At 38.7% G+C, this 26,281-nt stretch overlaps 3 protein-coding genes across 3 annotated transcripts in view; 1 reads left to right on the top strand and 2 right to left on the bottom strand.

The window, feature by feature from the left end:
* trrap (transformation/transcription domain-associated protein) overlaps positions 1-2,284 on the bottom strand; it is a gene marked incomplete at its 5' end in the record, with an annotated part of 80,390 nt that extends 78,106 nt beyond the window's left edge. The window contains 6 exon segments of the mRNA XM_083933385.1: positions 38-94; positions 318-401; positions 662-766; positions 1,057-1,167; positions 1,446-1,495; positions 2,185-2,284. Coding sequence (XP_083789511.1) covers positions 38-94; positions 318-401; positions 662-766; positions 1,057-1,167; positions 1,446-1,495; positions 2,185-2,284 — 507 coding nt within the window.
* A 6,311-nt stretch (positions 2,285-8,595) lies between these two features.
* nptx2b (neuronal pentraxin IIb) lies at positions 8,596-14,770 on the top strand (the record flags this gene model as incomplete). The annotated part of the gene is made up of 5 exons (XM_083932697.1): positions 8,596-9,024; positions 9,653-9,872; positions 11,103-11,347; positions 11,746-11,925; positions 14,540-14,770. 5 exons carry the CDS (start codon positions 8,596-8,598, stop codon positions 14,768-14,770), a joined length of 1,305 nt encoding a protein of 434 aa, XP_083788823.1.
* A 4,092-nt stretch (positions 14,771-18,862) lies between these two features.
* tmem130 (transmembrane protein 130) lies at positions 18,863-24,360 on the bottom strand. The gene is made up of 8 exons (XM_083933369.1): positions 24,249-24,360; positions 24,089-24,171; positions 23,838-24,009; positions 23,611-23,756; positions 22,908-22,992; positions 22,513-22,712; positions 20,197-20,303; positions 18,863-19,452 (listed from the first exon to the last, which is right to left on the bottom strand). Exons 1-8 carry the CDS (start codon positions 24,254-24,256, stop codon positions 19,324-19,326), a joined length of 930 nt encoding a protein of 309 aa, XP_083789495.1. The 5' UTR covers positions 24,257-24,360; the 3' UTR covers positions 18,863-19,323.
* Between the last annotated feature and the right edge of the window lie 1,921 nt (positions 24,361-26,281).

Raw genomic sequence — 26,281 nt, 5'->3', positions numbered from 1 at the left:
TGTAAGCAATGTCACCTGCTATAAATGTTGTACTTACAACTACTTTTGGAAGGTCTTTGTAAATCTGCTTCACAAAGTCCAGAAAGTGATGAATCTAATAAGAGAAAAAAGTTTTGAAAACATAAATTTTAGACATCAAGAAAATGTTCAAATGTCTGTGTTCTTTTTCACAAAGAATGTAAGGACACCAATTATTAATAACAATCACATCTCTGGCAACACAGGAATACTGACAAATATGCTTTTGTCTTTATAAGAACTAGACCATAAAAATTCTTTCACAACTTTTTTTCAAGCTATAAGGCAGAGATTCTCACCTCCTGAGAAATGGGAGGGCGGAACTGTTTATGCAGCTCAATGATGATGCGAAGGCATATCAGCACATTTTCTTCACTTTCAATCTGTAAAAGAAACAAAACAAGGACCTTTAACCCATCCATGGAAAATGGCCACACCATAGCTAGGGTATAAGTACATAATATTTTATTTTGTCCGCAAGACTACTACACAGTATTAAAAAACAAAACTATAAACACCACAGGCAAACTTCAGCTTTCGGGAGGGGGTAAATATTAATTTTCCAGCACTCTGAGTTTTATAGTAACTGAATGATGCAAAGTAATAAAACGTAAAAATGTTAAAAAGAGAATAGGACTCATACCTCCAGGAAACGGAACATCACAGACAGGATGTTCTTGGTGTGTGGACGAAGGTGTTCATTTGTTGGAATGCGGTGGATGATTTCCAGCACCAGCTTCCTCAATTGCTGAAAAAAGTGATAATATGCAGACAATTATACCATTTGATGGGATAAGATTGATTTATTAAATCAAACATGGGTGTATGGAATTACAATCAAATCAAACAGGTCAGATAGTTTGTGAATATTGGACCTTGTAATGTAACATAACTTGTCAATGTATTACTGGGACTAGTGTCAGTGTCAAGTATTTCTGCTACCCTAGATTTCTGTCTGTACAGTTTTTAAACATTGATGAATAGATAGAAATTGTTGAGTGTCGGAGGACGTCCAATCTCTTGTCTTTATACACATACCTGTGTAGGTTTTTCTTGAAGGAATTGCACCTCTCCATCCTGAAGAAACGTGAGGAAGCGAGGGATGATGTGTTCCAAGAAGGTGGAGTACTGAGGCGAAGAAGTCACATTCTGAAATTGAAAGTCCAATACAGGTTATGTTGCGAAGTTGCTTGGTATATCCTGCAGTCATGTTTCATTGCTGAGCAAGAGTTTTCTTTTTTGCTACAGGCTTATTTCACTGCATCAAAAATGTACAGTATTTTTTCTAGCTTCAGTTAAAACTCCTAAGACATTTACACTTTTTTGGAATCTATAAAAAACGTTTTGAATATCCATCATAATACATCAAAAGAGACAATGAAAATGAATCCCCTCCAGCACCAACTGAGAACATCCATCAAACTTACCTCAAAGTTCTCGCTGACCTCCTGCATCATCTTCAGCTTAGTTTCATCAGCTGGAAGTTGAAGGACAGAATAACGCCATTAATCAAACTTGCCAATTATACAGTTCCATTTTTCAAGGCCATCTGCATGCGCTCAGCAGGGACACTCAGATCTTATCAGTTTTACTTTCAGCGTCCAGGTTGATCAAAAGGTACATAAATGACACTCACACTTCAACACACTCACACAAGCACTCTCCCAGACACACGTACCCTTGACTGGACTAAAGCGTATCGCTCTCATCACATTGCCCATGCCAAGCACAAGTTATTCATATTATTTTTCTGACACTAAGCAGAAAAAGGTAACTACATTAATTCTTACATGAACTCCTATTGTACAGACATATTTTGATTAAAACTGCCGATTCAATCAATACTACATCAGGTCACCTATCCATGCTCTAGAAAACTAAACCAGCCCAAAAGTTAGCATTGAGGAAGCAAATAACATGATTAAATGGAAAACCACTGACTCTAAATCTCTATTGGACAAAAGTTATTGGGGTAAGACGAAGCACATGATAGTGCATCCATTTACTGACTTATATATATACAATAACAAATAATTTAAGTAAATAAGCACTGCTTGAAATTGTATATGTTATTAAATTCACCTTTTTTTTCTGAAACTGCATAATTTTCAGACATTTCCTGCCTAGATTATGTCAAGCAATACAGTGTGAGGTATATGAACTTACGCGTGTTGGCGTCTGTGAGTGCTGCCACAAACTGCAGGTACTTCTTCATAAGTGTAGTCTGGTCGACCACAGTGGGGCTGGGTGCAGGCACAAAGGCCATGGTGGCAGATGGGACAGACAGGGCTGCTGTGGGGATAGGGGCAGACAGCAGTCTGCAAAGAGCTCAGTGTGATCTCATGAACACTGCAGAAAAGAGAGGGGGAAAGAGATCGTTGTTGTTGTTAGTCTGAATGTAGAAATAAACGTTATATTTACTGAACATTTAGAAAAAATTCAGCGTGGGTTGTTATGGCGCAAATTAGAGTGTTTGACAAGCAAACCGGCAACAGCTCCGATCCACAACATGCCTCTTACCGGGCGCACAGTGATGACATCACGACAAGCATCAGCTAGCACAATTTTCGTACTCCGATATTATTTGTGAATTAAAAACGGGGTTTTCGGCATAACATGGGGGAATAGTTATAATATTAAGATGCATTACACGCTTATGCATCCGATCAATAAAGCCACAAAAGGCACATATAGCACACCTTTTGCAGAACACGTTTGCAACCGTTAGCTAATAAGCTAGCTTCCCCAAAGAAAGAAAGCGCTCGCGCATCCCCTAACGTTTAACTGAAACTTGAAGAGAGATTAAACAGGGAGAAAGTGCCGTTTTTCAGACAAGAAGTGGTTTTAAAGTGATTCGTGTACAAGCAGATGTTGAAAACACCTACTATTTCGCCAATGTTTATAAGAAAAAGGGAACATTTGCACTTACCAGCACAGACAGGAAACCGTCGCTCAGTATCCGCCGCCGCGCTCGCGCCGCTGGCTGCTCAGGACTTGCGACCAGCAAACATATATGATATCCCTCCGCGTATTGTTGATCGTATTTTCTATATGAATGTATGGATACAATGTAATGATGTGATTGGCAACGCTTTGTGCAGATGAGTAACTCAATTGATGTTCAGCTTTGTGAATATATTTTTTATTGGTCAGAACTTTTTATCTAGTGCCAGCGGAACGATACACCATCAATACCAGATGATATAAGACCATCGCTTTCGATGGTCTTCTGGCTCCCAGGATTGTGAGCAGAGGCTGTAAATTTGCGGGTAACTGCGCATCTATGGGCAGTGCTTTCTGGGAGAGGACTACTGGATCTCCAATAGAGCAAAACGTAGCAGCACGTACAGCACTTCAACAGTTATTACAGTATCGGGTGCACGTTGTTGCTTGAATACATATGCTAAATTATAAACTTGATTTATAGGCAACTTTGCCATGACAAAATAATTTCCTTTTACATATATAATTATATTGCTTCGCTTGAAGTATTATCATCATGTTGTTTTAGTAGGCCTACATGGTTATAAGTTCAAATATTTGCCTTTATTGATTGTCAATAAAACATTTACTAATGTGTTTTAGATCAGTGGAATGGAACAACTTTTGGTTTGTCAGGTTGTGTCTGAAAATAGGCTCTCCTTTGCTGTTTATCCTACTCTCAATAAAGGTTAATGGGTCTAATTTATTAATTCTGCATGGGCAATTATGTAAAGTAATTAATATTAGGTCACGAGTTTCACATTTTCTAATGAGATAATAAGTCGGCTGTTATGCATGTCAGTAAATCATTAAGCCAAGTGATTTAGCGGAGGGGTCTTCTTAATTAATAAATTGCCTAAAATATATAGAATGTAAAAAAACAAAACCTGGCAACGTAAAAGATATTTATATTAATGGGAATCCTGATGGATAATAACTGATGAAGACTTATAGGGGGCAGGCCACAAGTTGGAATGACACTGGAACAGAAGTAAGTTAATGTATTCATTTTTTAATTCATTTCTTTCATTTCTTGATACAACTGCATCCGTTAGCATGGTTTGTTTTTACCACAAGATGGCAGCCCGACATCTGATGTCTGCAAACTCTCCCTTCTCGGAAATACTAAGTACTCAAAGTAAAACAAGCACAGTGGCAATCTTCTTTGTAATAAAACACCAGAGTATATATCATCTGTTGAACTAGGGGCCGCGGGATACAGAATAGGTAATGAAGTTGGCCTGAGGTTTTGCAGAAATGACAGTTCCATGTTAGTTTTTTATCTGAGGGCTGGTGTTAGACTAACTTAACATAAATTGATCTCGGATCTTCTTCTTTTTTTTACTCACACTTAGTACTAGAGGATACACGTGTGACATTAATGGGGGTCAGCCTGGAATCTAGAGTCAGTATTGTTTTTTTTATTTTAGATATTTTCTTTAGGGGATATTATATGGCTAATGAAACTACAATGAAACTACAGATGTTACAGTTGTCAAATATTAGTCATATAATTAATATTAGTCCTCGTTTCATTGTTTTTATATTTCTCATTTGTTCTTCTTTGAGAATAGGGGGCGCGGGTTTTTGTAATGGATATCCTGTAGACAGTTTATCTCTCTCTTTCTCTCTTCATTCTTGCATTTTGTTGGTCCTATAGGAAAATCAGTCATTGTTCTTTTTTGATATTCCTATGGTTTAAGACAGTCTAAAGATATTAGTAAACATGAACAACTCCCTCCTAAATCCAAAAACTAGAGTGCTAAAACTCAAATTTGTGATGTCAACAAGTACACACGTGGAACTGCTCAACAGACAGGAGAAGGAATTGTGAAAGATGTTATAGAGGAAACTGAGAGACCCCAGAGGAATGTTCTGAATATATGGGGACATTTTCTCTTTCAGAGCCGAGAACACTGAAAACTAGGAGAAACCCTTCAGCACACTGTCCATTTACGCGTACAGCTGGAAATACCAGATGAAGGTCGTAATGACCGAAACGTTTTATTTTTAGTAATGATTTTCAGCTGTATAAGCGGACAGTGTGCAGGAGTGTTTCTCATTGTTTTCAAGATTAAACTTTCCTCATTCAGGTTTGCAGATACGTTCTTTTTAAAAAGGAATTGACAACACTACAATTAAATATAGTTAATTTGGGTATAAAGACAGAACACACACAAATCAATCACCCATTTGTTGTCTATGGAGCAGCTCCATGCTTTTTACTTAATGACATCAAAAGTGTGAGACTTAACTTCTCTGGTTTCTGGCTTTCAGAGAGAGTAGCTCATGTTTACATAGATTGCACCTACCTAGGCCATGGGAATAACATGTTGGAGTTCTTAATGTAGGTGGTTCCCCTTTAAGTTCCTGTCATGCACATAAATTAAGTATATATATTTAGGCTATATATTTATTAAGACTATATAGCAACAATGTTCTCATTTTTCATTATATTTGTTTAAGCGTTTTGGAAATAATAGTTAGGCTGAAATAGTCATTACCCAGTCTCCTGCCCGCATGCTTTACTAATGGCTTTTAATTCATAATTCTCTCCTTCACAGCCTCCTCTTTTCATAGAGCGAACCCAGTGCTGACAAAAGACCGCAGAATCCTTACAAGTTTGTGTCATATATAATATAAGAGGTAATTTGACGTATAACGTGGCATTCTCATTCTCTTTCTCGCTCTTGTTTCCTTAAGTAATGATGATCTGCTAAGAGGTGTTTGTCTCAGGTTTATTGCACTGTCCTGTTCGATTCATTAGAGTGTGTTTTTTGTGTTTGACAGGCACTTTATCCTGCGAAGGGAGAGTGGATGACACACTGGTTCTCTGTGGGGGTTTTTTTTGTGTTTTTTTCCAAAAACCACTCATGTGTCCATTACATTTGTGTTTTTTCAGTGCACTGCTGTAGCTTCTGATGCCCCTCATAATGAACCCCTTGCATTATTTCTCATATAGAAAGAAGTGCACTTTCCCCGAGACTGAGTCTGGATCCTCAATACCCTGAAAATCTATTCATGCATCTAAAGCTCCCATGCACATTCACTCTTTCTACCCATACACGCTCCCGGGGTCTGCAGAACATGAAGATATGATCTCTGTGAAAGAGGCAGATGAAAAATTCTGTAAAAGACTCAGACCACACAGTCTTTGTGAATACGGTGGAAATGTAATGTCAATGTAGTCCCAGCCAGTGTAGTGTCAGAAACATTGATTTCTCCAATTCCATGTGCTGTTTTTAAATCAGCTGGAGTTTAAATTGGACTGGCAGATACCCTTTGTATTTGCCACCTGCAGAGCAGAAAAATAGAAACAGGTGTGATGTCAGAGTAAATATTCTGGGTTTGACCGAGGGACGCAGAGTCTGTCACTGAGGATGGTAATTGGTTCGCACAGGCTTTGCAAAGCGTCCAAGCGCCGTGTACCACAAGCTGAAGGTGTTGATAGTCAATCACTGCTGACAGATCCTGCTTTCGTTCTTTCTTGTTTTTCTTCTACCTCACATCATCCAATATCTCAGAAAAATAAAATAGCATTTGGAGATGGGTATTTTCCATGTTGTACAATCTAAATTCTAATCTCTGGGAGTTCAACCAATCTATTTCTTTTTATATGAATGGGGTCTAGTTACAAGGGCGGAATAGTCACAATGTAGACACTGACTGGCTGACAACTTGCTTTTAAAGTCCTATGAAAGACAGATTTCCATGTCTCTTATTATAAAGCAGGTCAAGGAGCTATATAAATACTGTGAAGTATTCAATTCAAATCAATCCAGCTAAATCATAACACAAGTTATCTCAAGAAACTTTACATATAGAGTAGATCAAGACCACACTACATGACTTATTCATAATTTACAGAGACCAAATACATGTAAATATATATATAGTTATATATAGTTATTATATACAGTATTAATCCAGCAATCCTGTGCAAACAGTGGCAACTAAAACCTTTCCTTTAACAGGCAGAACGTCGAACACACCCAGCTCCGTGGAGGACGGCCATCTGTCTTGATCGGTTGGGGAGAAAGAAAAAGAAAGAGAAAGTAAGTAAGTATTAAAACAGTCAATCCACAGAGAAATGCACACAACCCTTATTCAGAAACTGATTGAATTGATATGAGTCAGTCATGATGGTATGCAGATGTGAAGCATTGATGTTAGTCTGAGACTGCCTCTAAGACTGGTAACCTAGTAACAAACAACTTTCCATGCAGTGCTTAATCGACATCTTCATCTGATCATTAATTTAGAGCAAATGAGAATTCCTACAGCTGTGTGTCTCGCTGTTTTAAAACACCGACATTGATCAATGTGTACTCAGAGAATATAACCAAACTGTTTCTACTGTAATTAAAAAATTTCCTGATTATATGCACAGTCACATGTCATTTGGGGCATGGTTGGACACCATGTTCGAGTATACACAGTACGTCTTCCAGTCCGCACACCAGGCTTTATTGACATATCACAGCCAGGCAGGCAGCTAATTGTTTACCACCACATCCTGTTTATTCACTGCATCTTTTAATGAAGAGGCTCACCTGCTGCATCTTTAATGATTTGTCATGTTTTTGAAGGCTGGGAAAACTCTGGCCTTTGAATCTTCATGCACCCCTTTTAAAATGTATGTCATCATTACTTGCTTACATCTGATCTGGCTGTTCTTAGTTTTAGAGTAAATGTTACATCACTGATCTTAGCCAATGGTAATTTATGATGCAGATATTGTACACACTCCATCACCCAGACAATAAGATTATATCAACAGTGAAATATTATCAGAAGGAAGTATAGAGTTCACATTGAGGCCTGGCATGTTTGATTTTTTAATAGACGTCAGATTTTTTTAAATTCCCATCCTGACTTACCAAATACTGATTGGTTATAATTGATACTGATATTAAAACAAAATGTCACACAAGCATTATTTATTACTTTCATGACCTTTTCTGTATTTATACAACTTTTTTACTAGAAGCCATTATTCTCTACATGTAATTAAAAGGTCAAGAGAGGAAAAATGAATGAACTATCCATCTCATAAACATTTCCAAAATACCAGGACCACAGAAGGGTCCGACATCTTTGCAGTTGGTCTGTTGTGAGATGATTAACTCCCCCGGAGTCTCCTATTGCTTAATTACCTTTCCAAATAACTCAATCAATATAAAAAATGTTTGGCCCAGCTGCTCTGTGACGTCAGCTTACTACGACCAATCCAGAGGCTTCTACTGGGCACCGTTTTTGATAATCCTCTTTCCTAAGAGGAGCTGTCCGATCAGCACCACACCGGGCGCTCTGTCGGCTCCAGAAATAGTCCCTTTAACACAAGCCACATTAAACGGGCTTACGGTGACCGAGGCACCCCTGATCGGATTTTCTGCTCAGAATTGTCTTCATTTTGCCTATCAGGCATGGCGCTATACTTTGAAGGAATAGTTGATGTTTTTAGGGTACACCTATTTGGGGTCCTACCCTTGTAAGAGCTAAACTTACGAGCGCATTTCGTTAGTGTTAAGGGTTTAGTGTTTGGTTTTTCACTCTCCCCCCTTTGACTTTCCTTTAACGTTAAACGTCGCCGGTATGTTTTCACTCTTGTGTTTTTGCGCGCTGTTCTGCACTCAACTAGCGAGAGGCCAGGTGGACGACGGGAAGCGATACATCTGCCGGGCGATACCCCTCAGCGGAGACGCCAGTTGCCCCGTGACTTTGTTGCCCGAGCTGAACGCCGGGAGTCAGGAAGAGGAGCTCAGAAATACCGTCATGCAGCTACGGGAGACGATTTTACAGCAGAAAGAAACGATTTCCAAACAGATAGGCACAATCAACGAGCTGACCACCAAGCTGTCCATCTGCGCATCGGCCACCGACGACAGGAAGTACGACAAGGGGGTATCCTGGGGGAAAGAAAAGCAAAATACAATGGGGGATGTGCCCAGAGATCCAAATGACACCATCGACAGTCTTGGAAAAACCATGCAAGGACTCAAGGACCGGTTAGAGAACTTGGAGGTGAGTCGGAACCAAAATGCGCAAAGCGGTACCCCTCTGTGCCAAAGCCATGCGTAAAAGCAGAGTTTGACTCTTGGAAATAATTTAGGTTTACCACACCTTGTCTATTCACTGCTCAGCAGTAGGTTTCTGAGGTTCATTAGGTGTGGTCATGGTCATCTGTGAGAAAGAGATGAATTGGCTCTTTATACTCATTATATTTAAACTCCATATTGCGGAGGACAGATTATGTCCGAGTACAGTGCTTCTCTGACAAACTACAGTGCTTTAAAAAGAATGAAAAATGTCTTCGCCACAGTCTCAAAATGAAAAAGTGTTAGTGACTCTGACCTCTCATGCTTTATTATAATTATTAGGCCTATGAGAGCAGCTAAGGATGGTTCATGGCCACAGTTAGTTTATCATAATCTTCAAAATGAGCTCATCTAATACCAGGATTGGATAACTGGATCAAATCCTACACAGTCCTCAAACTACATTTTCAAGCCTGTCAGTCCTTCACGCTGAAGAATGGACTTAAAGAGCAGTGTAATGTAAGTCATCCCTTGCGGCTCTCATGGAGCCCTCACTGTCCCCAGTCATCTCTGTGCTCTCCCTGCTCAAGTTGTCCCATCCTATCCTTCCTTAGCAACAGCAGCAGCGAGCAAACGTGTCCGGCGCCTCATTCCCCAGTGAGCTCCGCAACCTGCTGCAGCGTCGGCTTGGGGAGCTGGAGAAGCAGCTCCTGAAGAAAGTCAGCAACCTGGAGGAGGAGAAGAGCATGCTGTCCAATGCCACAGCCGCCTACAGGCTGAAGACAGAGAGCACGCTGAACGCCCTGGTAGACAGGATCAGTGAGCTAGAGAAAGGTAAAAGGAAAAGTACTGTTGTCATTCAGTTCAAACTCATTTCATCATAATTGTTTAAAGTCCAGATAAAATGTGGTTATGAGATGATCAAGTAGTAAAGAGGATGAGTAAAATGGAAAATGGTACAGGGGCTTAGGGGTTCAAAATGTCAGTGGCCTCCCCACCTAGCCTTCACCTGCAAAATGTCACTCGAGGAGACACAAATCAACCATGAAGAGATGCACAAAGACCACAAAGAAACATACAAATAACTACAGAGACACAGAACAACCACACAGCGATGTAAAATAGCTGCAAAGAGACTCACAACCACTCTGAAAAGAGGCAAAATAACAACAAAGAGGCACAAAATAACCACAAAGAGAGACAAAATAACAACAAAGAGAAACAAAATGACCACAAGATAACAAAATAACAACAAAGATACACAAAATGACTACAAAGTTACAAAATAACAATTAAGATACACAAAATGACTACAAAGTTACAAAATAACAATTAAGATACACAAAATGACTACAAAGTTACAAAATAACAACAAAGAGAAACAAAATGACCACAAAGAGAAAAAAAAATAACAACAAAGAGAAACAAAATGACCACAAAGAGAAAAAAAAATAACAACATAGAGACACAAAATGACCACAAAGGGACAGAATAGCAACAAAGAGACACAAAATGACCACAAAGACAGACATAATAACAACATAGAGACACAAAATGACCACAAAGATGGACAAAACAACAAGTCGACACAAAATAACCACAAAGAGACCAAAAATGATCAAGTCTGTGCTCAGGGGCCCATTATCTGATAATTTACCTACAGTTCGATGGTGCGGCACAGAAGGAAAATGCGTACAACTCATATATATATATATATATATATATATATATATATATATATATATATATATATATATACAGTATATATAGCATGCAACCTGTACATCTACTACACTAATTGAGAGGAGGCAGAGGAAGGCACTCAGGGGAAGGAAGGAGTTGAAAGGGTCTGATGAATCAGATGTTGTGACAGACAAGGATATATCTATTTTTTTTACATAAAAGGGGCCTTTGTTGAGGCTTTACGTCACCACTCAGTGTAATACGCATGAAGGGAGGTGACTGTGTTTTACCTTCTCTCTCTCTCTCTCTCTCTCTCTCTCTCTCTCTCTCTCTCTCTCTCTCTCTCTCTCTCTGTCTGTCTGTCTGTCTGTCTCATTACAGGAGGAGGAGACTTCAAGTCCCCAGAGCAGTTTAAGCTGTCCCTCCCCCAGCGGACCAACTACCTGTACGGCCGCATCACTAAGAGCCTGCCAGAGATGTACGCTTTCACACTCTGCATGTGGGTCAAGTCCAGTGCCAGTCCTGGCATAGGGACGCCCTTCTCTTACGGTGTACCAGGGCAAGCGAACGAGATTGTGCTGATCGAATGGGGCAATAACCCAATAGAGCTGCTCATAAATGATAAGGTAAGTTGTTTCCTAAATCTGCTAAATGTGCATATTGAATGTTAAGGGTCCCATATTGTAAAAAGTGGCATTACAGTTATTTCCTCGCTGTAATGACAGTGAATAGACGCAAAAAGCGCAGATGCAGAAGATTTGGAAAAGCTGACCAGTCAGAGCCAAGCTCAGACAAGACAGCAGATAGTATGAGAAAAATTATGTGTTTTTGAACATTAAAGCATGTAAGCATGTCCTAGTAGAAATCTAAAATTAATTATGAACCTCAAAATTAGCGTACAATGTCCTCTTTGAATTTGGCATCATAAACTCCCTTTTACTAAAAACGTGCAGAGTTTTCATTCAGCAGCCATGTTTTTTATGTAAGCAAACCACGATTAAGCACGGCCTACTTTGACCCACAGGTCGCCCAGTTGCCTTTGGAGGTACGTGATGGAAGGTGGCACCACATCTGCATCTCCTGGACCACACGGGATGGACAGTGGGATGCTTACCAAGACGGAGCGAAACTGGGAACTGGCGACAACCTGGCAGCCTGGCACCCCATCAAACCCGGGGGGGTCATCATCCTGGGGCAGGAGCAGGTAAGGAAGCGCAGTAGGGACCCAGTGTGTTTGGCGTATATGTGTGTGTCTGTAGATTTAGCCTTCACTCTTGATCCTTTGCCATGATCGAAAAAAGCAGCCACTTATCTGGAATCACACTCTGTACCCTCAGCTACCTAGTGCAGTATTTTTACACTTTCAAGGCAAACACCTCCAACAAGCAGCGTTATTTTTACGGAGCCCCTTTTCAAACCGCAGATGGAAACGAGAAAATCAACCACAACTAAAGCAGCGGGATCAAATGGTGACAGGTTATCATGACAAAACAATTAATAAGATCATAGAAACCTGTCACTGCACACAGATGCTGAGGTCTCTGTGCATTATTATCCGATGACTTTGGTGATGCCCTGACTGTTTAATCCAGCCCCACCAGCCAGTCAAAGAGTTCTGTTATCCAGTGAAATATTTCAACATAGACTGATACTTGTCTGATGTTCCCAGATGATTTGTGACCCTCTGACTTTTTTGTGTGCCATAATGAGGTTGACATTTGGGGTTTTACGTTAAACGGCGGAATTGAATTGAATTTGAATTGAATTTATGAATTTGAATAAAATTTATGAATTTATTTCAGACATGTCAAAAAAAGAATACAAAATACAAAACTATACACAATTAAATTAGTTTACAAATAAGAAAAAATGTAATGTACTGTGCGATTAACTATGCCAAAAAGGAGTAGGAAGAAGTTTTCACTTACTAAATCCTACCCCTTATTCACAATTCAGTAATTGCTATCATCTATATTATGTATCTACTATGTGTACAATTTGTACTTTTTTTATTTTTTATAAATAACATATAATATATAAAATACAATATATATAAAGTAATATAATATGATGTATAGGCCTACATATAAACATCCATAGAAACACATAAATATGCACATAACCGTAAATATACATATATAGCCCATATTTATACACAAAGCATTTTTTTGTTTGTTTGTTTGTCTGTCTCAACAACTATTGGATGGAACCCCATGAAGTTGTAGTCGAGACATTCATGTCCCCCTTTAGGATGAACTGTATTCACTATCATCAGGTCAAAATGTTATTTGTTATTTTGGTATGTGACAAAAATCGCAGTGCAAGACAAAATAGAGTGATATTGCAGTGAGGATGATTTTGTGGCCCTCTCACTTCTTGATTTAATATGATAGCAGTTGTCCCAAACAGGGCTAATGAATGTATGACATTAGCAAGAAGCTATCGTTAATCGTCTTTAAATTGTTTTGCTGTAAAGTGCTTAGTGCCGGGAGACAAAGTGAGATTATGAGATAGAATTTTGGATGATGACATTTGTATGTATTGTGGCTCTGAGTGATCAAAGTCTTTTAACGAATGGGAAAAAAAATGCAGTAAATCAAACCTGTTCCAAAACTTTAATATCAGACGAGAAGATTCAAATTACATTTTTCTTTTTTTGATAAATGAGCGACAATTTCGGATGAAAAATACAGACTTGGTATGCAAAGGCATTTAGTTGTGTAGTAAAACAACTAAATTGTCAGAAAACAAAGTAGCATTGACGATGTTATGAAGCGTCACTTTCATTTGAAATCCCAACTGCAGGCCTACATTATAGAAATAGTTAACTGCATTCTACATATTAACAGTATACATTGGTGGTATGTACTGTAGTACCCTGTGTATTGTGACATTCAGTCAATTAAACAAGCCTCTTTAGATTTCCCAATGAAAGCCCAAAGTGTAAATAATCATCTCTTACATACATCAAATAGGCCATCAAGACAGTTTTTATTCATGTATGAACTATTAAGGGAGAAACAGTCGCTAACTGCCGGACGTGGCTAACACTGATTAGCTCGGGGCAACATGGTGAACACATTAAAATGGCTATTTTACCCACTAATACTGCTGAAAATAACACCAAACCTCTGCAGTAGCATGATAAGAGTCCTTACATATAAAACAAAGCACCAACGATGTAGTTTATTAAAACAGTGTTTTGAAAGACTTACCTACTGGCCCCGGCACCAGCTCCTCTCATAGTAAAGTCCATTCAAGTCAATTACCAAATGCAACCCAAAAGGAAGGAGCCCATTTGTGCTTTGTTTTATGTGTAGGGACTCTTATCATGCTACTGCAGAGGTTTGGTGTTAATTTGAGCAGTATTAGTGGTTAAAAAAGCTGTTTTAATGCCTTCACCGTACTGCCCCGAGCTAATCAGTGTTAACCACGTCCGGCTGTTAGTGACTCTCCGGGATTTCTCCGTTAATAGTTGTTACACAAAACAAATCTATCTCGATGGCTAATTTGATGAATGCAAGTGATGAAAAAACCATGGGATGATTTTGCACCAGAATTTAAATTTATTCCTTTCAGTGGCATATCAGAGCTTTACAGACATGAACACACATGTTGCTCCATATGACGTGCTTCAACATTTGCAGCGTTGGAACAGAATAAGGAATAAAACACTCATTAAACAGAGCCGTTTAATGACTACTCCACCTATAGTCCCACTGAGAACTTCATCCACCTCAGAAACATTATTACCTTGGATAATAATGTTGATGATGCTTTTTTTAAATGTACATCCTGCTGTTTTATGGCCCTCACAGGATGTGGTAGGTGGGCGCTTTGATGCCGGACAGGCCTTCGTGGGCGAGCTGAGTCAGGTGAACCTTTGGGACCGCATTCTGAAGCCGGTCGAGATCCAGTCCATGGCTAACTGCAGTTCTTATATGCCTGGGAACGTGATCTCCTGGCTAGCAACCAACGTTGAAGTGTTCGGGAGGGGAGCGTTCAAGCGGCCCCTGGAGTTGTGTCAGGAACGACTGCCCGATGCTTAAAACTCATCCGTCTGCCTCTAGATTAGCTGCTGTTTCCATCCATTCAGCATTTTTTTTTTATTGTCTGCTCTTACCGTGAGGCAGTTTATGGACTAAATGTTCATGAGTAATGATTTTGTTTTATTCGCTCTGCACAGAGAGATATTTGAGATTTGTTACCCAGATGCAAGGTTATGTAGAGGCCGACATTGTCATTGACTTCTGGCCATTTCATATCGATCAGAGCAGTGTCCTTTCTTTCTCTACCATGACTAAGGTACTTCAGTTCTTCAATACGCCCACCACCATGGTACAAAGGTCCCGTCAGGTACTGGTGCTTAGACATAATATACATCCTCATCCCCACACAGTCTCCCACACACCCCTCCCTCCACACTAAGTAATGAAAATCCACTCTAGTCCGGCACAGACGCACGCATGCACCGCTCCTACCGCCTGTCCAGACTGGCTGACTTTGACATGTGAGTCCATATTGCGTGCTGCGTGGGAGTGAGAAAAGATTAAAGGTCGAGCTAATGTTATGTCTATTCCTTAGCTAGGGAATTGGCTTAAAGCCATCACCAATCACACCTCCGATCCTGACATGTTAAGTTGTTTTTTCAAGGGGACTATAACGGGGAAAGGTACAATATGACACTTTAGTAGCTGAAAGTCAGAGTATGTGTGCAATAATTAAAAATTCATTCTCTGGTTGAAGCACTACTGTTTAGTTTTCCAGCTTTTCGTATGAGTTCAAACTTGTTGAAAAGCTCCATTCTTGTCGTACACAACCAGTGATACTAGTGAGCCTATCACAGTGCTTTTATTCCTTGCCTTTTTCCATTTGAACAAATCCCGTTTAAATCATGTTGGAAATATATTCATAGCTTCAATGTTGTGACATATTTTTACTTGTGATTTGTGGAGGTGGAATGTCTAACCAAGCATTAGAGAGAAAATAGAACAGATCAGACCAATCAAACTCTCTAAAATGTATTTTTAAATGTACATTAATCATTTGTATGTGTAGGACGTTTCTATCTCGTGTCTCTGACCAGAATTGTATTTTATTTTTTTAAACGTAACCTCGTTTTTTTAGCACATTTCAGCGCCTATATAAGGTATTGTCCATCTCGTCTTGTGGCCTTCTTATGGAGACTTAAGTGCCATTAAATGTTTTCTGTGTGCTGAAAAACATTTGCTTTGCCAATAAATGAAAATGCTGCAAAAGAATTTATGAATGTCTGTTTTGTCCATTTGACATATAGTTGGTATTTAATCAGTCAATGAATGTGTTTGTGTATGGCAGATATATACCAGTTTAAAAATCCCCGTCCTCTTGTTATTGTATTGGTATTGGTCAAGGTGGCAAGATGACACAGGAGTGACATGAGGTAATTACACAAGCTGAGCGGGATCTTTACGCTCCGATGGCTTGGGTGAGGACAACAACAGGTGTCCCGGGTGGCATTAGCAACACTTAACAGATGAGAGAGGCCGAAAGGTCAGGGGAGGCGTCACATACATACTCCCTCAGACAAAGCAGCCCTTTCCAACCACACAGTGCTCTGAAAACACCTCAAGCAGGGACAACATTATACGTGCATTTTGAAGGCCATAGAGTACAAGCTTCAATAACATCCAGACTAATTCAATTCTAAGGTTTACTAGATTTAAATGCAAGATGTCGAATGGAGCTATGAGTGAGCTGAAAACGAATCAACTTTTGAGAAACAGATTGAGAAAATAAACGTGGAAATATAAAGAGGAGTAAATTAAAAGATTACATAACTAGCCTAAATAAATAAATGTGGAAATATTAAGACAAATAACAAAATATAAAAGCATAAGCATTCTTAATTATTTTCACATATATTTGTTCATTTATTTCTGTGTAGAGAAAGAATAGGGAAAAATAAAGTGATGAAAGTAATTATAAATGTAAAATATATACAAAAAAATATAGTAACCTATATGCAATAAATAAATAAATACATACATATTAAACATAAATAAATAAATCCATACAGACAATAATGAACAAGTAAATGCAAAAGTAAATGAAAATGCTTAGAATTATTCTTTTATACTTCATTATTTGTCTTAATCTTTCATCATTTGTTGATTATTTGATCTATTCTTTTCATATTCCCACTTTTTTGTATTCTTTTTTCGAGCACTACTCTATGGATCTCTTCAGACATGAATTGGGTTTTGTTGTTGCAGCCTTCACATCATGATGTCGGCTGAAGTCATCTGATTAATTTGTATAATTCACACAGGGCTGTTTTTCAGATGGCCTTGTCTGGGGACACAATATATGAATTGAATGTTCATGCGATTGTAAAGCACTTCATCATTCCTCTCTTCACAACATGCCCTTTTCTGACAACACAGGATGAAAGGGGAAAAAAAGCTATCGCATAAATGTCTCCATCTGGCTATTCAGAGGTAAAAATTAATCAGTAATGGTCATGAGATGGAAAAGACGACATCCAAGGCCAGTCTGTGTCTGTTCATGCTTTATTAGTTTCCCATCTGATTTTACAAGCTGATAAATTGATAAAAACCAGGTTTATTTGTACTGTACTGTGATGTCAAATTGATAATCTATCAAGAATGTTCAAGAGATGCAATGGAGACTCATTCTTACAAGCAAATTACCTTGAACACTAAACAGCATACACAAAAAATAAACAAAACACAAGAACACCGAAGTGGAAGATGGTTTTCTTTTCAATTTTACAGTGTCACATTATCAGGTTATTACTTAAAGCTGCACTAATCAACATCTCTACATGAAAAATGGATCAAATGACTGTTTGACATCCAACAGTTCCTCTCAGCTCTACATCCAACAGTTCCTCTCATCCAACAGTTTTCCCATCCAACCCATCCAACAGTTCCTCTCAGCTCCACGGAGTGTTATAGCCCCTTGTTTTAGTTTTCTGGCCTGAGACTTTCCTGCAGCTAAACAGCCTGCTGTGTTTGTTTTCAGCAAAAAATAACAAATACCAACTGGTGAACATAGTGGAGTATTTAGCAGATAAAGAGCCAGATACCTCCCTTTAGGAAAAATGAGCTAAAAGCAGAGTGAATATTGAACTTACATTGATCAGGTGGCCAGAAACATGACTCCAAATGAATCCCTAGTTGTGCATCTGCTAGATGTGTAAATAAGCAACCGTTTGCATCAGCTTCATAAACATTCAGCTTTTTCATTCTTTGTAAATGATTTTTGAGTTTCCCCACTAATCCGACAATACGACACAGCTTCAGCAGATGTGAGCGGATGAGTTAAAAGCCACGTTAGTTAAATGTTCTTTCTCTAAGACCTTTAACCACAGCAGTGTTTAAGCTCAAGGTCGATCCTGTGATGGAAGGGAGCTATTCATCACAGCACCTGCAGCTCTCCTGACAGCTGACATTCATCAGTAGACTCACAATTAGTAATGTGACATCTCTAACAGGGGAAGAGCTGTCTTTAACACCATCTGCAATTTCCCAGCTTGGGATCAATAAAGTATTTCTATTCTATTCTATCAAAGCACTCAACAGCATAGAAATAATCTGACTGACTTCAGCACACCTGTGAAGTTAACATACAGTCCCTACTTTGTTGTTACGTTTCATACTTTTTCTTATTCAATACACATTTCACTTAGTGCCAAATTATGTCTCACTAAGTGTCTCCAAATTATTTAGTCTTCATAGTGCAAAATGTATTATAATGTGTTTACACAACTTCCTATTACTTTTTGAATAGTGTGTTGCTATTTCAATGACTATTGGATATTTTGCCATTCAATTACAGATACAGACATTCATGGTGTCCAGAGGATTAATCATAATTCTGACTATTCCTCTAGAGCAGGTGTCTCAAACTGATCCAGTAAAGGGCCGCTGTGGCTGCAGGTTTTCATTCCAACCAATGTTGGAATGAAAACCTGCAGCCACAGCAACCTAGAGCCACAAGCAGGAAAACATTTTCACTTTTTCAGTGGAATATCTATAAATTGAGCTTATGTCCCAAATTCAGAACAGTGTGGAAAAAAGGGTTCTAAAAAATGTGTTTCCAGAGAGCAAATCACAGCCCAAAAGTTATACCTCAATATGAAAAAAGAATCATAAATAAATGAGTGGTTCGATCCATTCACAGCATGCTTAACACTCATTGTTTAAACATGACCTGCAATTGGGCTATTAATTTATTATGAGTTATATGAATGTTGGCCTAAGCCCTGTTAATTGATCACCATTACTTTGTGGGGTATATAGAGGGCGTGTGACCTACTAGTTTCCTTAGCATTGGTGATTCAACTATTTATTAACACAGTTTATACAATATGTATACAGACAGACGGACACTGCTTATGTGAGCTGATTTCTTAGAATTGACTATCAGGCTATCAGGCTATGTGTTATGTGCTTACGATTCACAGCTTTAGCTATATACAGCGATAACATGGTGATATGAAAGATAAAAGTAGTTATTTAACGCCATAATTGTGCATTTTCTCATGTGATATACCTGCATGTACATATATCCACAGCATGCTGAAGCACAGAGGTGGTTAAGAGGAGTATTGAGTCCCATGCTGCAAGAGGAGCGGCTCCTTCTCGTTGGTGAAGTTAAAAAGAATCGCGCTTTGACCTTCAGAGTCTTGGTTCTTCAGGAATACAGCGTTGCCGGCAGCAGCATTCTGCAGAAATTACATATGACCAGACAAATGTGGTGAAACATGCTTTTGTTTCAGAGTTGCTTTTAGATTAGATTCAGTTTCACAAACTATGACGAAACTAAAGACATTTCTGGGAACTTTTGTGCCACACATATTTTGTTGGTCAGGCATGATTTATTTCTAGGCATAGACAGCCTCCTTGTGGTCACAAACTGCATTCAAGTGCAATTATTGAAGCACTTTATGAGGATTTGGATTCTGTTCAGCAGAGCTACAGAAGATACACACACACCAGTGATTATTTACCTCTAAACACGATGAAGCATGTCAATTTTACTATCACTTTAGTAAAACCTGTACCCAGTTTTTCCCCACACAACACACATTGAACCCAGTTTGATATTATTGCATCACACCTATTTTCTGTTTCATCATGTCCTTCAAAGACACCACTAAACCCCTGGATAATAGACATGGATAGATTACTGAACGGGCCTACCAGGCGCAAGCCCAAGGGCCCAAAGTTTGAGGGCCTAACTAGGCTTTATGTACCGACCACAAACAGATGCAAAATGACCACAAAGATACATGAAACTACTACTAAGAGACTAGAAATGACTATAGACACATTAATGCAAAGAGACTGTGTAGGAACGATGCTAGCCCTGCCCATGCTAATAGAGAGTTATATTGAAATATAAAAGAATACTGTACTTCATATAATGTAAGTCTTTGTTAGATGTCCTAACATGTTCAATTCTGTACCTGTGATCTGTTGTAATGGCGAGGGCGGCAGGCAATGACTGTGATGAAGGAGAAGGTTGCTACAAGAATGGCAGCACATGACAGGATGAAGAACATGTGGGGGTTATCTGCAATTCAAATGGGAAAAAACACGTTAATTGTGATTCCTTTTCTGAATTAAAGTTGACACTGAATACGGTGTTCCTCAAGGAAACATTCTAGGTCCTATTCCTTTTTCAAACTGTTTTTGTTTGCTTTTGTTTGTTCATCTGATCTTATTTTGTTCAGCATTTTGGGCTGTATATTTGAATGAAATGCACATTAAAAATAAAGTAGTTATAGTTATGTTAAAGTCCCCTTAAGCATCTTGGTGAGAAGAAGCTCTGTTGACACAGCAACAAATACAAATGTAGTCCATGGATGAAAGATAAAAGCTTATGATTAGCCACAATTAAAATTAGCTGTATGGAAATATGACCTTGTTTAATATGTAACACAGTGTGTGGCTGGCAGTTAAAATACACTCAATAGCACAGCAGGACAAAGAAGTCAAAGTATTCAATACCAAGTCAAAATGTTCCTGTTTACCAGCTATTAAGAAGCTGACACTAAAAGCTGGTTATTGTGACTTTTAGTTGGATAACAACAGCGGCGAATCAATTAAACACAGCAGACATGTGCTGAGCAGTCAGATAACCCTGTGCCTGGATTCCTCCATTTTCACTGTTCCCTCTCCGTCTGCGGAACTAACGCAGCTAAACAGCACATGGTATGTTTTATCTGAAACACCTCATGATACAACACTGCTTCTCTTAGTTTCAATACTCTTTTAGATTGTCGAATCATCCTACGGAAGCCCTGCAAGGCAAGTGGAAAAAAAAGATTCTGATCCATTTTCTCAAGAACAGGTTAAAAAAAGGTTTTGCCTGGATTTGTTTTCATCTGTGAAAACAGGTGAGAAGAAACAAAAAGGTTTATGCAGATTCTCTTTGATTTTCAGGATCAATAAGTGTTTGTTTTTTTAATACTTAAGAGAGGCTGAGGTGCACCCCTTTACCAAAGTAAAGAGTCCCTGATTTTGATTAATTTTCATTGATTCAAACTGCATCAAAGCAGAGTCCATGCACTCAAGGCTAAGAGAGATGTTCAGATGGCCATATATGTATAGGTATACAGTATGTATGTGTGATAATAAGATTGATAGGTGATAAAAAAGATAAGAGGATAAAATAATCCCATTTGCCAATAAACTGCTTAATTTTAAAGGCAAATATACATTTATAATTTGAATAAATTAATACAAATATTAATTTGATATATATATATATATATATATATATATATATAAACATATATATATATATATATATATATATATATAAACATTTTCAAAAAGGAAATAAAATAGTATGTAGTTCTGTTTTGTCGTGTTTGATTTCAGTTGCTATTGTAAAAGCATCTTTGAGCATGTATTATTATTATTATTATTATTATTATTATTATTATTACTTCGAAGTCATTGAATTAAAACAAATTGACAGACAATCGTTTTGATTACTCATCAATTAATGAGAATCTATAAAAACTTTTCCATGGTTCATGTTAAGTGCAGTGACAGCTTGTTCTTATAATATCGAAAGTCATGAGACTTTGGTCTGACTTGTGTGTTGTCACTTTGAGGCATTAGCCTTCTATCTTGAAAATATTGAGTCTAAAACTGTAAGTACTGTGTCATAGTACATGAGAAGTTGAAGCCCTCTCGATCAATAGAGAGTCTCAGGTCTTCCTGTGTACTTTCACAGCATGACGTCGCATCAATTGAGGGGTCATTAAGGTCACATGTCAGTCATGTAAGAGGTGTCCCAGTGACATGGATTAAGGTGTAAATACACAATACACAAAGGCAGTATAAGTATTTAAAATTCATCAGAAAGAACCAATTGTAAATGCCTTGAATGTGACATTCCTTTCCCGGGAGGTGTCCAGGCCTCTTTTACGTGTCATTCAAACCATCAGATCTAAAACCCTAAAAATACGGTCCAGTATAATAAAGTGAAAGAATCTACACAAACGTAGAGTCTCAGTCTTTTTGTGTAACTTCATGACAATGCAATTTTAGCATTAACTCTTAGACTTGGGAATGCTTTCATAACCCTGAGAATGAGTTTCCTGAACCTCAGATACACCACGTTCAGTTCCCATAATCACGCTTCTTTTTTCACCCACCTTAGTTTCTGTCTTTCTGTCTCTCCTTCCATCTTTTTCTTATGGAAAGTAGCCTGTGTGTGTGTGTTGTGGTGGTGGGGGGGGGGGGGGGGGGGGGGGATTGCCACTCACTTTTCTTGACATACAGGCTGAAGGAGGTCTTCAGCTTGCTGATGTCATTGCGGACGCTGATATCCAAACAGTGGACTCCAACAGAGGTGAAGGTGTGGTTCAGTCGCAGGGTGTTCTCATACAGCATGGTCAGCGTGCAGCTCTCCGTCATGTCCGGCACACAGTCGATCAGGAAACGCCAGCACACCCACATGGGAGGACTAAAGACAAACACACACACACACACACACACACACACACACACACACACACAATGCATAAGCATATTACATTTAATTTCAAATTAAAATCCTAGATATTAACGAGTAAAGAGATAGGATGACATTCTTAAAGACAAACCAGTCTTTAATTGCAATGAATACAAAACAAATAAAAACAAAATGCAAAATGCTTACCTTCCGTCAACATGGAAATCCAAACTGCTGCTCTGAGACACCTCATAATCAGAAGGCCCCTTCAGCTCAATGTTTTTAATGGCATCTACAAATTAATTTCAGTTATTAGTCATTTACATTTTGTACACAAGTTGTAAGGCCAAATATGTTGCTTTTAAAGGTCCCATATTGTAAAAAGTGAGATTTCAATGTCGTTTATGATTATAAAGCAAGTGGAGGTGCTATATAAATACTGTGAAAGTATCAAAACGCTCAATCCACAGAGAAATACACACAGTCTGTATTCAGAAACTGTGCCTTTAAACGGGCAGTCAGGAAGTCTGTACGGTTGTGATGTCACAACTTTATTGTTATACTGTATGTAGAAAGTGCCACTACAGTGCCATTACAGTCATTCCCGGCTGTAATGATGCTGCAAGCGCAGATGTGGAGAACCTTCGACTACTGACCAATCAGAGCAGACTGGGCTTTTTCAGGAGGAGGGGTTTGTAAAGAGACAGGCGCTAAAACGGAGTGTTTCAGAGGGTGAATACAGGTATATTCAGACGGACAGTATGAAAAAAATAATGTGTTTTTTGAACATTAAAGCATGTAAACATGTCCAGTAGAAACTCAAAATACAAATATGAACTTGAATATGACTATGATATGGGACCTTTAAATTTGGTAAACTGTAGATAAACTCAAGAATAAATGCACAAACCGAGCACTTGGACATCCGTGGAGTAGACGTCAGTGATTGGAGGTTCATTTTTGGTCACACTCACTCCTACTTTCAGCTGCAGTGTGTAGTTCCCTGATACTGAGTAATGATAACGGACAACCGGCTCAGTCCCTTGGATCACCTCTCTGCATTAAAAGAAGCATTCAAAGATAAAGAAAAGCATCCCACTCCTTTGTTAAAATTTCAAATTTCAAATATCCTCGTACCCGTTCCCTAAGTCCCACGTATAGGTGAACTCTGCCGTGCTGAAATTCTTTTGGGGATCAAAGAGTTCAAACATGGTCTCAGTGGGAACATCTGAAGCCAGTTCTCCTGTGTCCCTCACAAAGGTGGCATTTCCCTCCATCTGATAGAAAACCAACTTCCCAGCGATATTTTCTGTTTTGAAAAAGCATATTATTAGCTGTGAAGCCATGCCTGTAATAAACGTATAAATAAGAAATGCTGGATGACCTACCCAAATCTGTCAAAGGATCTGTGGCGTCTGCTCCACCCAAGACAACCAAGGGAAGGAGCATCAAGATCCATGCAACATTTCTTCTGCAAGCATACATCCCACAGTTTAAAAAGTAAACAAGAATATCAAGTGTCCTAAATGTGATAGATGTTAGAATTACCTGTCCATATCTGCTGGTCCTCTCACCGGAGGACCTCAAGTAGAAATACAGTTAATCCTGAAAGCCGAGTGGTTGGACATGGGGGAGGAAAGACGGTGATGTGGCTCTAAAGTTACTGCCTGTGAGATTCAGAGCATGCAGATGAGAGCTGTAAAGGCTTGAAATTGTCACCATGCGTTTCAATCATGTGGCTGTGGAACAACAATCAGCTTTTGAGTAGGACGCTCTGGCCTGGGTCACATTCCCGTCAGTGATGTGGGGCATCTGTCTAAGATGTGGCTTGTTTTATTAACTGAGAAATTACACTCAGAAATGATGCCTAATTTCACATCTTCTAAGGACAGTGGAGGCATATTGAGATCCACATGGTGGTGCTAACAACTAAGAATTCTTCGATAAGCAGGTTATTCAAAGCGACTGGTTACTGGGACTGTTCCTAAATTATGTTTAGATAAAGTAAGTATATATAATGGAAAAAGTGTTAACAATTATTTTTTGCCTGTATTCAGATTCGATTATAAAAGTTAGCATTATCCCCCACTTTCATTTACAGAAACAAACCAAGGTACACTCAACCGGTCCCTTGACCTGCAGGGCCCCAAGAGACCCAAATTATTTTGGGCTTGTGGTCATTTAATTTATTGCTTATTTGTTTGTGATTATGCACCACTAAATTACTCTATCAAATGAACAGTTATTCTTGAGGCCTTAGAGAATCAAGACTCCTGTATAGGGGATACATCCATTGCTGAATTATGCATCGGGCTAGTGAGCCCAGTGCCCCAAGGGCCTCAGGCACATGGGGCATGGCCCATGACTTGTAAAGGAGCACAAGGCCCTGTGTGCTCATAGGAAGGCATAACCAATGCCCCCCCCCAAAAAAAAACAACAACCAAAACAACAACAAACAAACACATGAGCCCAGGGGCCTCACAGGACAATGATCCGGCCCTGGATGCTCCAGTCTGATATGTCGGGTTGGTATAACAGCTGGTACTCACCTCATGATCATGACATGGCCGTTACACACTAAATACAGTTTCTTTTTCAGTGTCATTATACAATGCGGTGTTTCCTGCTTTCATTCAGTCAAGCTGAGCGGCTGACTCTATTTTATATCACAACAAAGTCTGGCCTCATGATGATTCCAGTTCCACAGAATGAGGTGACAACAGATTTTAAATTTCCCAAAAAAACATGAAAAGTATCTAATTATTTTTCTTCATTGGTTATTCCTGGCCACGCTCTTATAAAATGTACACAATATGCATATGATGATATTTTACATTGAGAAGTATGCCGCTTTATCTCAATCATGACACCTGGTGCCTTCACGTCTCAGCAAAAGCAGGCTGGTGATAATTCTCTAATGGCTTTTCAATTTGTTGGGGTATACTGCCCTCATCAGGTCATGAACTGCCATGTTTTACCATAAATTTTCTAATGTTTCTAATTGTGACAGTTTATTTCATATGATAGGTGTAAATACCTCATCATAAAAACAGCATTTCCCATTTCTTCGGGCTATAGGATTAAAAAATGAACAGGAAGTGTAGAGGCCACGGCTTTGAATGACTTCAGCACGTCTGCGCCCACAGGACATCACTAGTTTCTCACACTGCTCTAGTTTGATCTTGGTCCGTTCTTCTTCAGTCTCTTCCACAGTTTAGTAACTGTAATGGGTTTCTTAGACATTACTTTGTTGCCAAGGATTTTCCAGAGATTCTCTATGGGGTATATGTTTCACAAAATAAAGGTTTTTGTTCAAGTACCATGGTTATTAAAAAAAAAAAATACTAGTACAGCAGTGGTTTAGCCACAGCTGATATTCTATCAAATTCTGAACATTAAAAAATAACAATATTAATTCATTTTTCATAATAATAATATTTCAGAATAAATCAAGTATTTGTAATTTGTCTAATTTGAATCTCCAGTGTATATTTGTTGCGTAGCCTTATATTTTAAACTGTATTTCTAATTTTACTTAAAAGGATCTTAAGCAACTTCCACCAAAACTACATCAATGTTAG

Source organism: Echiichthys vipera (assembly GCF_963691815.1).
Source record: "Echiichthys vipera genome assembly, chromosome: 18".
Taxonomy (NCBI): Eukaryota; Metazoa; Chordata; class Actinopteri; order Perciformes; family Trachinidae; genus Echiichthys; species Echiichthys vipera.
Note: the sequence above shows the minus strand (reverse complement) of the source record. Positions and strands in the feature narration are given on the sequence as shown.

Bases quoted from the DNA above. Each gene is read 5' to 3' on its own strand.
- tmem130 (XM_083933369.1), bottom strand. The intron at 22,713-22,907 runs GTAAGCATTTTG...GTTTGTCTTTAG, and splicing joins GATTTCCATGTTGACGGAAG to TCCTCCCATGTGGGTGTGCT. The intron at 20,304-22,512 runs GTGAGTGGCAAT...TTTGAATTGCAG, and splicing joins CAGCCTGTATGTCAAGAAAA to ATAACCCCCACATGTTCTTC.